The sequence below is a fragment of the Echeneis naucrates genome, chromosome 9, assembly GCF_900963305.1.
Source record: "Echeneis naucrates chromosome 9, fEcheNa1.1, whole genome shotgun sequence".
Lineage (NCBI taxonomy): Eukaryota > Metazoa > Chordata > Actinopteri > Carangiformes > Echeneidae > Echeneis > Echeneis naucrates.
In genome coordinates, this window is record NC_042519.1 from 21,791,980 (window position 1) to 21,805,639 (window position 13,660).

Consider the following 13,660-nt stretch of genomic DNA (forward strand, 5'->3'; position numbering starts at 1 on the left):
ACAACACAACGTGGCTACGTGCTGACTACGTCACACATTACCCACAAGGCCACCTGCTTAAAGGGGAATGCTCAGGCCGGTCACTCTGCAGCGGCCATGGTACAAGTGAACGAGAGACTCAGGACAGAAGTTCATAAAATGAATATAATTATTTACGTGAAAGATTATGTAATATTTGATTTACACAAGCTTCTTATTAGTCTTCTTCCTGATTGTCAACCCCCCACAGGAAGCTCCGCCCCCCTAGGTTACTGTTGCTATGCTAGCCTGTTCTCCGTTTTCTGAAGTTCGGTAGGAAAATGTCCGGTCAGCATCAGTCCGGTGATCAGAAAGGAAAAGAAAAGACGTTAAGAAAATAAATGGTGAAGAAATGTTCTAAACAAATATTTTTTAAAAAGGCGTAGGCGTACAGCAAGGTAAGAAACAGAGCAGTTAGCCTGTAGTAAGCTAACCGGCCAGCTCTAATGCTAACGTCCATTAGCCTAGCTTAGCTTAGCCCGACACAAAACGTTATCTTTGACAGAAACAGCTGAGTTTGGTAGCTCCATCAGAAAGGAAGAGACAGAGAGGAGAGGGCTCCAGCTGCAGACAGGTAACAGAGAGAGGGACACGGGAGGGCCCTGTCCAGACCGTGTAGTAAGTGATGTCCACAGAAGACGTCCAAACACCGGCTACAAGCTAATGGTTCTCATCTGAAATACAACAGGTGCGTGTTCCAGGTAATAAATAATACAGCCACGATGTGTAATGTACAATGAGCCGTACAGTACTCAAGTAAGTTACTGTCCACCCCTTCTAATGGCATTAAAGATGTTTTTGTTATTATGATAAGACGTCAGTGTCAATGAGTCTGGGCAGAAATATGACCCTCAATAAAAAGCCCTCAGTTATTTTTTCTAAAATGATCAGTAATAATAGACTACCTGACAAAGTAGTTCATCAATATATGCATTTTATGTAATTATCAAAGGGGCTCACAGAGCTTCTGCTATTCACAGGTCTCTGTTTACTGGGTTTTCTAAGAAAGAGAGAGCTAGGACTAAAAATGAAATGACATGAAACAAATGAACAGGGGGGATCGAAAAAGAGAATGAAAGATTTTGGACCAAAGCTGATAAAATGCAGAGGCGTATTACTTCTCTGCCAAACAGCCCTGAAGCCCCTCCGGAGGCCCAACACCAGACGGTTAATGTTGGGTTTTTTCCTGTATTTTGTCATCCATCTGCCTTGCGAATTACTCATAAATCCGAGTCCACTTTCATCACTCATCCTTTGGCCAGCGATCACCATGGAAACGAGTCAAAACATCCAGTGCTGTTGATCTATGCCTATATTTTCCATGTTTACGGTTTCTATTGAATTTAGAGAAACTTGGAAAATTTAGAGAAAAATTGTATAGAAATTTAATTATAAATTTTAATTTAGTTTAAAATCTTTTGTTTTTCTCTCTGTCTCTCTGTTGTGGCATTTGACCTTGAGAGTCTTTTAGGGGCAAAGGAGGAGATTTGCTTTCTTTTTGTGGCAGCATCATGAACACGCCTAAAAAGCACAATTATTATAAAATAAGAGCCCTATTTTGGTTTTGGCAGTTGGGGGGTGGACCCAGGACGATCCATCCTGCCTGGTAGAGCAGTTCTGTCCTGAGTACAACGAGTGGAGAACAGCAGCACGCATGGTGAACAGCCGGGGCAGCGTGGCTGTGGGTACCCTGGATGGAAAGATCTACACAGTGGGTGGAGAAGATAACATCCGATGTCACAGCAGCGTGGAGAGGTGAGAGGAAGAATCATTTCAAGGCATTTCTTATTAAATGTATGTCATTGTATTCCCAAAGTAGTTTGACTTCCAAATTTTCCTCCACTTCTTACAATTTCTAAGAAATTCACAACTCCATTTGAAGATATTTGGTCATATCTGGTTTGTTTTGATTCAAATAGTTTTTTTTTCTTTGGGTTAATTTTTCAGAATAAGCTGGGCACACCTGAACCATTTCATTATATTATATCACACTCCTGGTGAAAATGAATTTTAAATAAAAGTCGTTTCTTAAAAAGTGAGGGCTCCTCTACACTGGCAGTCATTTGATGGATCTGTGAAACTCTGGCCTACTGTTTGACTGACCTTATTTTAACCTTGGGGTCTTTGTTACCTGTGTGTCCCGACCAAGACAGAATATAGAAGATAACTAAACACTCATTGACACATCGGTGACATTTCAAGGGTGAACCAACGTCAACTTGGATTGCATTCAGCAACCCTGGACAAATAACTCATATGCTGAGTGCATGAACAGACACAAAAGACAAAAAGAGAGACATAAGAAATGTAAAGGGTTCACCACTTTGGGACAGTTAAAAATAAAAAAAAGAAAGACAAAGTGTGAGACTCACTGTTTATCCCATTGACCAAGGTTTGTTAGTAGGAGAAAAGATCATCTTTTATTTGTTGGTGTTTACATTACTGAACAATGGAGGTCAGTATTAAGGTAGAAATTAGATGTAGACCCTTTGATATTAAACCAAATAGTAAACAGTGATCAGATTTATACTATTTTAGTTGTATCTATCTGCTCGTATTGCCGGGGAATTCATTTCTCATATAGTCAAAGAGAGTCAAAATAAACTCTTTACATAGTACTCCTGTAGCGTATTTTCTGCCCTTTCCTCCCCTCCCACCCTATCAGATGTCTCCAGTGGGGCTGGCTCTGGTCCCAATTCTCACAGTCACTTCTGAAACGAATGCCAGCCAGCTGACCCCATAATGATTATCCTTGGCTGCAGACCAGCAGGGGAAAGACCTGCTCTCCTGACTGATGTTCTGGTAATGGTCTGAATCATCTAGCTCTTGTTTCGGTCACAGGAGAGTGCCTCTGAGGGGGGTTACAGCACTATTGTGACATCTCAGACGTCACTCAGGCAAAAACTTTGCCAATTAGAGGAAAGTGTTGTTTTTCATAATGTGGCTTTTTCCTCTAATGGCCTTGAGAGGAAATGTGCTGTTCAAGCGGTTCAGCACACACAACAACATCAAACACTTTCTCTCAGAATTCCTCGAAAGCAAACGTACAAAACAAAGCTCTTGCAAAATATGTTTCCCATGAAAGTTTGGATCTCTGTTGGTTCTGCTCAAGCTGTTATCACCAGCAGTTGATTTTAGCCTCCAACTGTTTGACACCCTCGCTCCTTGACTTCCATCCTGCCAGGTACAGCCCCAACACAGACAGCTGGAGTTCAGATGTAGCACCCTTGAGCAGCCCCCGCAGAGGAGTGTGTCTGGTGGCGATGGATGGATACCTGTATGCTATTGGAGGACACGATGGCATCACTGCTATGAATACCGTGGAGAGGTACTGCAGCACTAAAGTGCTACTAAAGACTATTGTCCTTTTTTGTGTGTGTGTTGTGATTCCTCTTTTATAATCACTGTCTCTTTTCAAGACATCTCATCTACAACGAACATCACTTGGATTTATCTATAAATACTCTGTAAAATAGATTTTTGATCTTTTTAAGACAGCTTTTCATTTTCCCAAAAATCATCTGTTACAGTTTTTGTTTCCTTCAACCGGTCGGCTGTGTCTTATATCTAGATTGGAAGAAATATTAAATTTAATTACCTGACATTTCACATCACTTTAAGAGCAGTCTGAAGTGGCTGACTCAGAGGAAGGGAGAAAAACATGATTCATTGGAGTTATGCAAGAAATTGAATGATTGACGCACTATTTGTTAAATTAAGTGCTGCTGAACTTTTATGTCATTTTTCTAGGTATGATCCAAAAATAAACTCTTGGAAGAAACAGCCACCAATGCTCACCAGACGCAGCAGGGCCATGGCTGCTGTGCTGGGGGGTCACTTGTATGTGATCGGAGGAAATGACGGTGATTTGACTCTAAAATCAGGTGAGAGACCTGTGATGGGAACGTGGGAAGATGGGGGGCCTGTTGAGAACGGTGAGAAAGCCCATTGAGCTCATAGTCAAATCTTCAAATTGCTTTTTTTTTTTTTTGTCTGACAACAGCCCCCAGAAATGCTAGAATAGCAAATGTTAATTATTTTAGGTCCAATATTGGATGAAATGTGATTTCAGGGTTTGTTATAAAGCGGTTCTGGCTTCTACATTTATTAATAGAGAAAATATCAGAAAAATGCACAAACTTGCAGGATTTGGGCTCTGAGTTTTTTTTTTTTTTAGTTTTTTTTTTTTTGCTTGTTTGTTTTTTTGTTTTTAATTTCTCTGAAATCTTTTATATTGATATTCAATCACGAAGAAAACAGTCAGCCAATCAGATAGTAGACTCAGAGCTGCTCTGATTGGCTCCCTGACTCGTTTGTAACCACATATAGATCTTTTTCTGGATATCAACACTTCAAATAAATAAAACGCTGGAAAAGTAAAAATAAAAAATAGTGGACCTTTAACGCTCAATGCTTGTTGACCTTCTAACAGAGATATGGCTTTATACAGCTGGCACAGAGTCCACAAAAAAGAAAAAAAAAAGTGGCTCTAATATTTTATTTATGTTGGGGTGCTGCTACTTCTTTTATTTTTAAATTAAGTTCATTCCACCATCATCTGAAATATTCCCATTTTTCTTTGACAGCTCTGAGGTGTGACAGACTAAAGCCACACATAACCTCTACCTTGACCTTTTATTTCCTGCCTGTATCCCACATCCAAGGGCACACACACACACATTCCTAAGCCCTAGGACATTGCCAAAGATAAACACGGGTTATGTTGCTCTGCCACTTCTCTCTGACTATTTCAGTCTGTGAGAACTGCACGTCATGAAAATTCCCACAACCTCTGGTGGTTCCCATCATGTCCTTAGAAAAATTGTTAAAAATTACAATAACTGGGGCTCATTTTAAAGAGAGTTTGATTTAAAAAAAAAATAAAATTGACATCACATTCATATCTCTGGTGTTTTGCTTTCTGGTAGTTGCTTTCAGCTTTTCAGGCGCTTCTGAAGTTGTAACAGATCAATATGGCCTAGAAATTTTTGACTGTAAATATAAACACCAGGTCTGGCTGCTGTTACTCATACAGTCTGGGCAGCCGTGTTTTATATGGTATATATGGCCTCTGACTGCAGCCCTCCTCTATATGTTCCCCAGTTGAGCGTTACAACCCTGTAGATGGCATCTGGTCGATATGCTCTCATATGCTGAGTCCCAGAGAGGACGCTGGCTGCACCGTGTACCTGGGACACATCTACGTATCCGGGGGCAAAGACGAGCTTGGCCTGGAGCTCTGTGCTGCTGAGAGGTTCGACCCCGACACCATGAGGTGGTCGCCTGTGAGGTGCATGAACAACAAGAGGAACAACGTGAGTAAAGAATGCTTCTCGTCTGATCAAGGTATATTTACATGCAGAGGGTAATTTAGTTTCCTTTTGCTTTTACAGATTATATAGATTAGATGTTTTTAGATAATTTTTTTTTATCTAATATATTGGATAATTAAAATAGGTGGATGTAATCCTCTTTAAAGAAACCCCAGGTCACAAATCCATTTGAATTGATTTATTAATTATTCCCCTTTGTTTATCAAATTAAACGCTTCTTCTTATGTATTGCGTCACAGGTGTCCCTTATAGTCTTTAATGGAGCCTTACTGGCCATGGGAGGCTCAGATGGTGTCACCCATCTGAAAACAATAGAAGTTTACAGCTATGAAACCAACACGTGGAGGTAAGAGGAGAATCAACGCTGTAAATCACTCAATATTATGATGATGCCCAAAGAGCCGAATATAGATAATATAGTTTGCCGGGAACATAAAAGCCATAACATCATTAGTCTTGAAGAGGCTATGAACTGAATTACTTCTGAGCATAATCAATGACCAGCTACAAGCTACAATGTGGAAATGTATAAATATGGAAACAGTTTGTGCAAACTGACACAAATTGCACAGAAGGACTAAACATACAGCAATAGAGTTAAATCTATACTGTGTTGGGGTTGTTTTTTTTTTTTTGTTTTTTTTTTTTGAGAAAGAAAAGAAAATCTAAATCCTATTATGCCAAAATGGATCCTCAACACTTGTGATTACTTATTTATTTTATTTATTATTTTATTTAATTTTTTATTAATTTTATTATTTATTTATTCACTTATTTTAATATAATTGAAATTATTTGTATTGATAAGGTGATATTCCACACGATCACAGGATATAATGTTGTACAAACATCTTCAAAAGAAAAGATAAAAAGTTGAAAAACTTTGGTCAAAGGCAACTTTGAAGTGACTCGATGACTAAAATGAGAAAAGCTTTGTCATTCTGTGCAAAAGCGCCGACTGATTAAAATGTAAATGTAACTTTTGCAAAGCAAAAAATGTTCACAGATGTCTGTCCTTCCACAGCAAAACAGTTATCAAATGAATTTGATTTATATTTTGAAAATATATAAATATATATATTTTACATCAAGACAATCTGCTGCTGCTTGCAGCTAGACACACAGCCACTTTGTGATTCATACACCAGGCTGTATGTATCCTGTTTGCAGCTTCTATATATTATATATGCCTGCAGGCTGCTCACTAAATCTGAGTTTTTCAGTGTCTGAGTCTCAATGTATGCCTCTCCATCTGTTTTTAGACACTTTGGAAGCATGAAGAGCAAGCATCCAGGAGGGAGAGTGGCTGTGCTCAACTGAGTCTCGACTCAGCACTGAAATGCTTTGTATTATGTGAACAGGGGGAGGTGATAGAGACAAAAAGCCCTAATGGATGTACGCCGGGATCCAGGACACATTGTGATATGGTTTAAGTAAGGCGGCATAATGACTCAATAATTAAGGAGTTCGCTCCAACATGAGCTATGCCAGCATTGGTCGAGGCTGGCAACCGCTGTTACAAAACGACTGTGAGCTTTAAAGCACATTATGGGCTGCCAGCTTACCATTTAAGTTATGGATATTTCTATCCAATTTTTCTGGCTCACAGCGGACCTCCTCTATAGAGATGAATCAGCCGCATTTCAGGTCATATTTCCCCTCTAGGTACAGATTGATGGGTTTTAAATACAAATTGAGTATGGTAGTGAGTTTATATTAGACAGAGGTCGTCACAAAGATATTAGTGATCTAGTGCTTTAAGGGATAAGCACATAAGTATTATGATGTGGTAATAATTTGTGATCATTTGTACTGATTCAGTATTAATGCGAAGTGGCAGGAGATGAAATGAGGGAAAATGTGATATAATCCTGGTAGATGGTAAAAAAGAAAGTTGGCTGATTTGGCTGTAAATGTTTATAAGACTGTGTGAATGTAAGAGAGACATCAATATTAAGTGCAAGGATTTTTGGAGGTTATTGGAAGTGAAAGGCTCACTGCATATTTGAACTCTACCACGACTAATATGAAATGGAATTTCAGAAAAAATATAATCTATATGAAACTTCATGAATAGATTCAGCCAGTAGTTAAGTCTTTGATTTCTTTTTTTGACATGTAGATGATAATATTGTGGTGGCTGTCTGCAATGCCATCGAACTGCAAATGGCCCACCATGATTGCAAAGTAAGCAGATTTTCCCATCACATTTCCTAATTTAATTTGTAAACACTCAGAGAACTGGCTGTAAAATAACCCAAATCATCTGGATCAAGTTTTGGAAAAGAAATCTGTGGGAATAAAGCTCCCTGAGTGAGATTGGGTACTGAGTGATATCTGACTGCTGGCATGGGAAAGCATAAGTAGCTGTGTGGGCTTTAAAATGATGACGCTCAGAGCTCTTTCCCCTGGAGAATAATAGGCTGAAATGTGGAGAGGCTGAGCACAAGGAACGCACGTAGAGCAACACGGATTTTCCAGAGAGACACAGCCAACAACGTCTCTCCCACCGGTTCCTCTGCGTGCGCAAAATGAATATCTTTTTCAATTTGAGAGGGACAGTTGTGAGGCAGATAGCAGAGGACAGAGGTTTAACAGGTATGTTTGAACAGATGAATAATATTCTGCCTACTGAAGACTTTGCATGCTGCATATACTCCATCAGTGCTGTTGATTATTCTGAAATTAAGAGGAAATTGAATAAATAACTTTTGTGATCTAATTCCAACACACAGGGGTTATTATTATTATTATTGTTGTTATTATTATCATTATTATTATTTTAATGTCTCTTATTTTAAACTCTTGGTCTGACAGAATGTTTTTGACTTGCATGGTTAATTTTATTCATTCCCAAAGTTGCACTTTCTATCTCTGACCACCAGATGACTCAACACTTTAAGACTGAACTGATGAGGAGGATGAGTCCTGACACATGAACACTGTCATGTAACTTTGAAATGAGAGACAAGCGTGTTTTTGTTTAGAAAATATATGATGATTGAGGGGGAAAAAAAGAAACAACAAAACATGATCAAGCATAGCTGCAGTATCTATAATCAGTATTTATATGAGAGGTTTCCTACTTCATAAGGATTATTTCACGGTTCTCCGGTAGATGGCGGAGGAACGGTGGGTCGATCCAGGTGGAGACACTCGCTGCTCTGCCCGCCTCCTGCTGCTCTTTCCCGGGGAGGGAGAGGATGCTGCGGCTGCTGCAGGGAAAAAAGAACCCATGATATTTAACTCAAAAAGCGAGATTTTCAAGGTGATTGCACACCTGGAGGCGCTCTGATGGAAAATTCGTTTCTAAATAATAATAATATTAATAATAATAATAATAATTATTATTGTTGTTAATTATAAGGATGGTGATAATAATAATAATAAACAATAGAAGGCAAGGTGAAAGTTTAATAATCGATATTGTTGCGGTTCCTCCGCCGCGCGGTGATAAAACAAAGCTGTTGCTAGGATACAGCGAGGCCCGTCAATATCTGCGGAAGTGCCTCGGCCGTGGCGCATTGATATTTCAAATCAACCGTCAGGTGTGCGGCAATTTTTAACGGTTCGGAACGCGCTTTGGCCAATCAGAGGGCAGGGACCGGGACTATTTGTTTGCTCGTGGGGGGGGGGGGGGGGGGTTAGCCAGCTGTTTTAAGTAAGCTAGTTTCTTTGAGGCAGCCGTTAGCTTGTTCTTAAAGCTTCTGCACGGATGTCTTTGCGTTTATCTAAAAGAAACACACATTTATTTAACTCGGTTTTGCCGCTTCAGTCCTCGTAGTTGCCGTTTTCCGATGATGGCAGAGCTGTCGCGGGGTCGCGTTGACGGTCCTCCGTCGGTCGGACACGCTGACGGCGGCCGGAGGTCTCCGGATCCAAGCGGCCGGCAGCGATGATGGGACCTCGGCCAGAAACAGGAGCACAGCCCGGTAAACCGAGTTAGTGAAGAAGTTAGCTGAAAAGTCGGGCTGTGGTGGCATTTCTGCTGCAGCTTCAGGCAGCTGATGTCGAAGCACAGCTACACATCTGACTGGAGTAAATAATAATAATAATAATAATAATAATAATAATGCAGCTGTTTTAGGACCATCAGTCCAGCTGAAGGAAGTTTGTGTTACTAATTACTGGATTCTTACACAGTGATTTTATTTATTTTTTTTTATTTTTTTCTGTTTACAAAGTTTGTTTGGTTTTTTTTTTTTTTTTTTTTTGCAGTTTTTACTTTTGTATTTTACATACAAAACATACTTTTAACTTGTTTTTTAACTAGCATTGTTTACAGTGGACTTAGTTTTGGTTGATCTGATTTATTTATTTCATTATTTTCACAAGGCTTTGTAATTGTAATTCAACCTCCCTGTAATGTGTTGAATATCTATTGTATAACTAAAAAGTTGATCACCATCACCCTGGGCCTTATTTAGAAACCAATTTCATCTCTGTGCCGTGTGTATTTGAGCTTCACATGTTTTCTTTGGTCTGACTGCGGTTTACTCTCCATCATGGGAAGAAAGTCCTCTTACCCGGAGCAACTCTTGTTTTCTATTATTGTGGCCACTTTGCTTCATCCATTAAGTCGGTTTTCAAAGGTTTCAGACTCTGTATTTTCATAAGGGACATAGTTTATTTTACTCACAAGGCAGAGCCATCTTTTTTTTTTTCTGTATTTATACAGGGTTAATATTGTCACTTGGTTCTTTATTCCCTCCTCCTTGTAGCTCTCAGTACACCAATTTGTCATCAACCCACTCTTTTCTCTAGCTGAGCCTCTGAGGTTCTTGTGCTTTCACTGTTTATCAGACAGAGGATGTCTTTGGGTGCTATTAGTGCACTTAAGGCTGTCTACACTGGACTATGAAGACCACACATAAACACACAGCTCTGTTTTGCCCACATGATGTTCCCATCTTAAGGCACTTTAGAGGAAAATAGAAGCCACCTCAACACTCCACAATTGGATTAAACATTCTTATGTGAAATAAGATGAACATAGATTAACAAAAAATGACACAAACACACAAAAATGGAAAAACATAGATTAATCCCTGTTTTGCACCTAGAACTGGAAATCTGTGAATACCACCCAAACAAAAGGATTCCCAGTAGCTAAGTCAGCACAAAGAAGCCTCTGCTCTTATTTACTTTTGGTAAAAACATAACAGCACAGCAGGTTATTATAGACCATTGACCACCTCAAATGCTGCTTTCCTCTTTAACAGAATATATGCTATAAATAATAGAACATCCACAAATGGGCATTTGTGAGCGGGTGCGCATATTAATATTAAACTGTACTGTTGCATTAAAGTGTGTCCATGTAATCCCTCTCTGCTTCAAGAGCAGCACGTTCCAGAGGGCTTGCTCAACTCTGAGCAAAGTTAAGCTGCAACCCAGGCAGTGAACATAGTGTTGAAGAGGTGAATTTTTAATGTGTTTAAACTCACTCTGTCTTTCTTATCCCTCTCCTTCTCCCCCTCTCTTTGTCACTCAAGTCCCCGCTCAAGAGGCAGCCATGAGCCCACCACGCCGACCATCAAGTTCCCATGCTGACAGGTAATTTCCTGAAGCGCTCAATTATCCTACATCTGTCAGTAGGAGTACTTGTTTACATATACACCGATACGTGGCCAGTACTGTACACAGACATGCACAATTACATGTACATGCATACTGCTATAAGTATGTGGGTGGTGTTTTCATATGTCTCTGTAATAACCTTTTTAGGTTTAGTTTAGTTCAGTTTAGTCATTCCCTCAGCTGTGTTTCACTTTCTAGACAGGGCAGTTCATTCATGCCAAAATGTAAAAATGTTATCACTTCTCTTTAAGTTGCCTTTAATACATAATTTCTGGTTTAATTTGAATTGGTAAGGATGGATGTCGATACAAATGCACCTTCTTAATTTGCTTTAGATTTTTTCCCTTATTCTTTCCTGGATTATTATATACAATAATGATTGTAAACGGTCTCCTTGTACATGCCATACAACACCATAACTGCCTTCAAATTTCCCAGAACATTAAACCCTTCCCCCAGTAATGGATTTTCATTTAGTGGTTTGTATTTATTGCATTTGCAAAAAAAATCTCATGTGCCTAATCGCTGTGTCTGTTGACTTAAATTGTTCTGTAATATGAACCTTTGTAAGACAAGAGTCCGCCTTAGTAGATCAGTGTGAAAGCTGGAATACTGATTCTCGTACAGCAGGCCCTCCTCTGAGACCCTGCAGAAGAATAACAGCAGCAACTCGGGTGTCATTCTGGACATCTCGGCTCTCAAGATGGCAGAAGTGGATTCAGAAGTGCCTCCGCTTCCACCTCGCTACCGCTTCAGGGACTTGCTACTGGGGGACCAGACGTTTCAGAATGATGACAGGTAGCATGACAAACACTGTTATTGTGCAGAGCGTTGAATATGAGAGGCTGCCCTGGGTGTTTTCCTGGAGAGGGAGAGAGCGTAGTGTTTGTGTATTTGTGCATGCATACATCTACTTTATGTTTAGATTTCCTTTGGTACTAAAACAGTTTTCTGTGGTTAATGGAAGTTCATGCATTCCAGAAGTCACATTAAGGTTAAGTATTACAGATTACATTCCTTTACCACAAGCTGCCTGATCTACTTCTTCTTCAGTCACTGTTGTCCTCAGCTGCCCAGAGTGACTTCTCACAATAACCCCTTAGAGAGTGTGGCAGGATTGTAAGTTTGACGTGTAGGTGGATACAGCAATGGAAATAGAAGCAGTGGCTGTGTTTCTTGCTGTGTCGCACGGAGGTTGTTTTTGGACTGCTGCCAACAGTGAAATTAGTGTCCTTCCCTCTCTGTTGTCACTGTGGTTAGGAATAAGTTCCAATTTCAGAAAGATTGACTCTAAAACGGATTCTGTGTTTGGGTCAGGTCACAAAATGATGAAAAAAGACTTGCTGAAATGAGCAGATATCTTGATAATTTAATAAAAGCATTCAGCAGATATGAGAAAAGAAGTTCCGCCTTGCCCTTCCTTGGCCCCTAACTGGTCTTCCAGTGTTTTAATTTAAATTTCTTTTTTTTTTTTTTTTTTTTTTTGGGGGGGGGGCGGGGGGCGGGGGGCGGGGGGGGGGGGGGGTGACTCCAAAAAGATGAACTGCTGCGGTTACAGAAATGATGCTGTTTGTTTCCAAAACAGTGAAAACTAAACTGAGCACCAACTGCAGCGAGCACTCGCGCTCTCCATGGTGCTGAAATCAGGCACTCTCTCTACGACCAGCAGCATTTGGCCTCAGCGCAGCCCGTGAAGAGCGGCGCTTTACCGTCTTCCACTTGCTTTGACAGCACACTCAAAGTTAACATGAGACTCATTGCTTGAACTTTATTACACTGTTAAATCAAGTTCATTGTTCATTAAAAGATCTCCAGACTGCCCACAAAGTGTGGGCCATTAATATCAGCAGCTGCCTGAAGGCAGGGTGCTTTCCATATCAAAGGCATGGATGATGCCTGAAGGAGAGAGATTAGCAAGCTTCTCAGTAAAGAAACTGGACAAAGCAGGCACAGATCTCGATTTAGCTGAATGGGTCATTTCATGCAAAACATTTGTTACCTTGCTTTATTATCATTTTTTTTTTAATTTGCTTTGCAGATACTGCAGTTTTGACATCTCAGACAGAACCTCCGCTCCGTAAATCTTTGATTAAGACAAGAGTTTTATTTTTTTTTTGTTTTAGCTTTGTTTTAGTTTTAAAAGTAATGACACTCTGATTTGCCACTATACACGTTCCTCCTTTTTCTTAATTTCACTTTAGCTCCCTGCTGATCACTGATTTTGTTTGCATGTGTGCGTGCGTGCGTGTGTGTGTTTCACCCAGAAGGTTTCCTCTGAGTTGTTTTGCTTATCACTATTCAATTGCAAAGGGTAATTAGGGCTTGTTGCTTGGCTACCAACATGTGTGTTAGGTCTTTTCACAGAGCCGTAGAATTCTTTGATCTGGCCGTGACAGATCAACATCCTTCTTTGTGTTTGTGTATTTGTGTGTTTGTTTTTCACCTAACCTCCCCAGAACAAATTATGTAAACAATAGCTTTTTACACTGAAATACATCTGCGCTGTGTTAGAAAATGAATGAATGCAGAAGAGAACACCACCATATTTATCTTATCTCAAGATAAAGAAATTGGTAGTTTCCAAGCAGTGGCACAGAATGGGCAGATGGTTTTACTGGCTTTGGGGATGATCCATTTCATGATTGATCTTTTTCGTGCTCATGGTTGTGATGTTGATTATTTCCTGAGCTGATGTCATGTTAAGTGCAAAACCTTGAACAAATTAACCC

At 39.9% G+C, this 13,660-nt stretch overlaps 2 protein-coding genes across 2 annotated transcripts in view; both read left to right on the forward strand.

Annotated features, from left to right (window-relative positions):
• The first annotated feature begins 1,611 nt into the window (after window positions 1–1,611).
• On the forward strand, window positions 1,612–6,730 carry LOC115048795 (kelch-like protein 20). The gene is made up of 6 exons (XM_029510556.1): window positions 1,612–1,773; window positions 3,203–3,346; window positions 3,769–3,902; window positions 5,122–5,333; window positions 5,591–5,697; window positions 6,614–6,730. Exons 1-6 carry the CDS (start codon window positions 1,673–1,675, stop codon window positions 6,669–6,671), a joined length of 756 nt encoding a protein of 251 aa, XP_029366416.1. The 5' UTR covers window positions 1,612–1,672; the 3' UTR covers window positions 6,672–6,730.
• Window positions 6,731–7,824: 1,094 nt separating this feature from the next.
• Window positions 7,825–13,660, forward strand: part of kcnt1b (potassium sodium-activated channel subfamily T member 1b) — a 53,266-nt gene continuing 47,430 nt past the window's right edge. The window contains exons 1-3 of the mRNA XM_029510554.1: window positions 7,825–7,949; window positions 10,847–10,907; window positions 11,559–11,729. Of these exons, the coding sequence (XP_029366414.1) occupies window positions 7,883–7,949; window positions 10,847–10,907; window positions 11,559–11,729 (299 nt within the window). The 5' untranslated portion in view covers window positions 7,825–7,882. The remainder of the gene's footprint in view (window positions 7,950–10,846; window positions 10,908–11,558; window positions 11,730–13,660) is intronic.

Excerpts from the sequence above, each read along its gene's own strand:
- LOC115048795 (XM_029510556.1), top strand. The coding sequence starts at position 1,673 with ATGGTGAACAGCCGGGGCAGCGTGGCTGTGGGTACCCTGGATGGAAAG. Across the intron at positions 3,347-3,768 it reads GCTATGAATACCGTGGAGAG|GTATGATCCAAAAATAAACT; the intron begins GTACTGCAGCAC and ends TCATTTTTCTAG. Across the intron at positions 5,334-5,590 it reads TGAACAACAAGAGGAACAAC|GTGTCCCTTATAGTCTTTAA; the intron begins GTGAGTAAAGAA and ends ATTGCGTCACAG.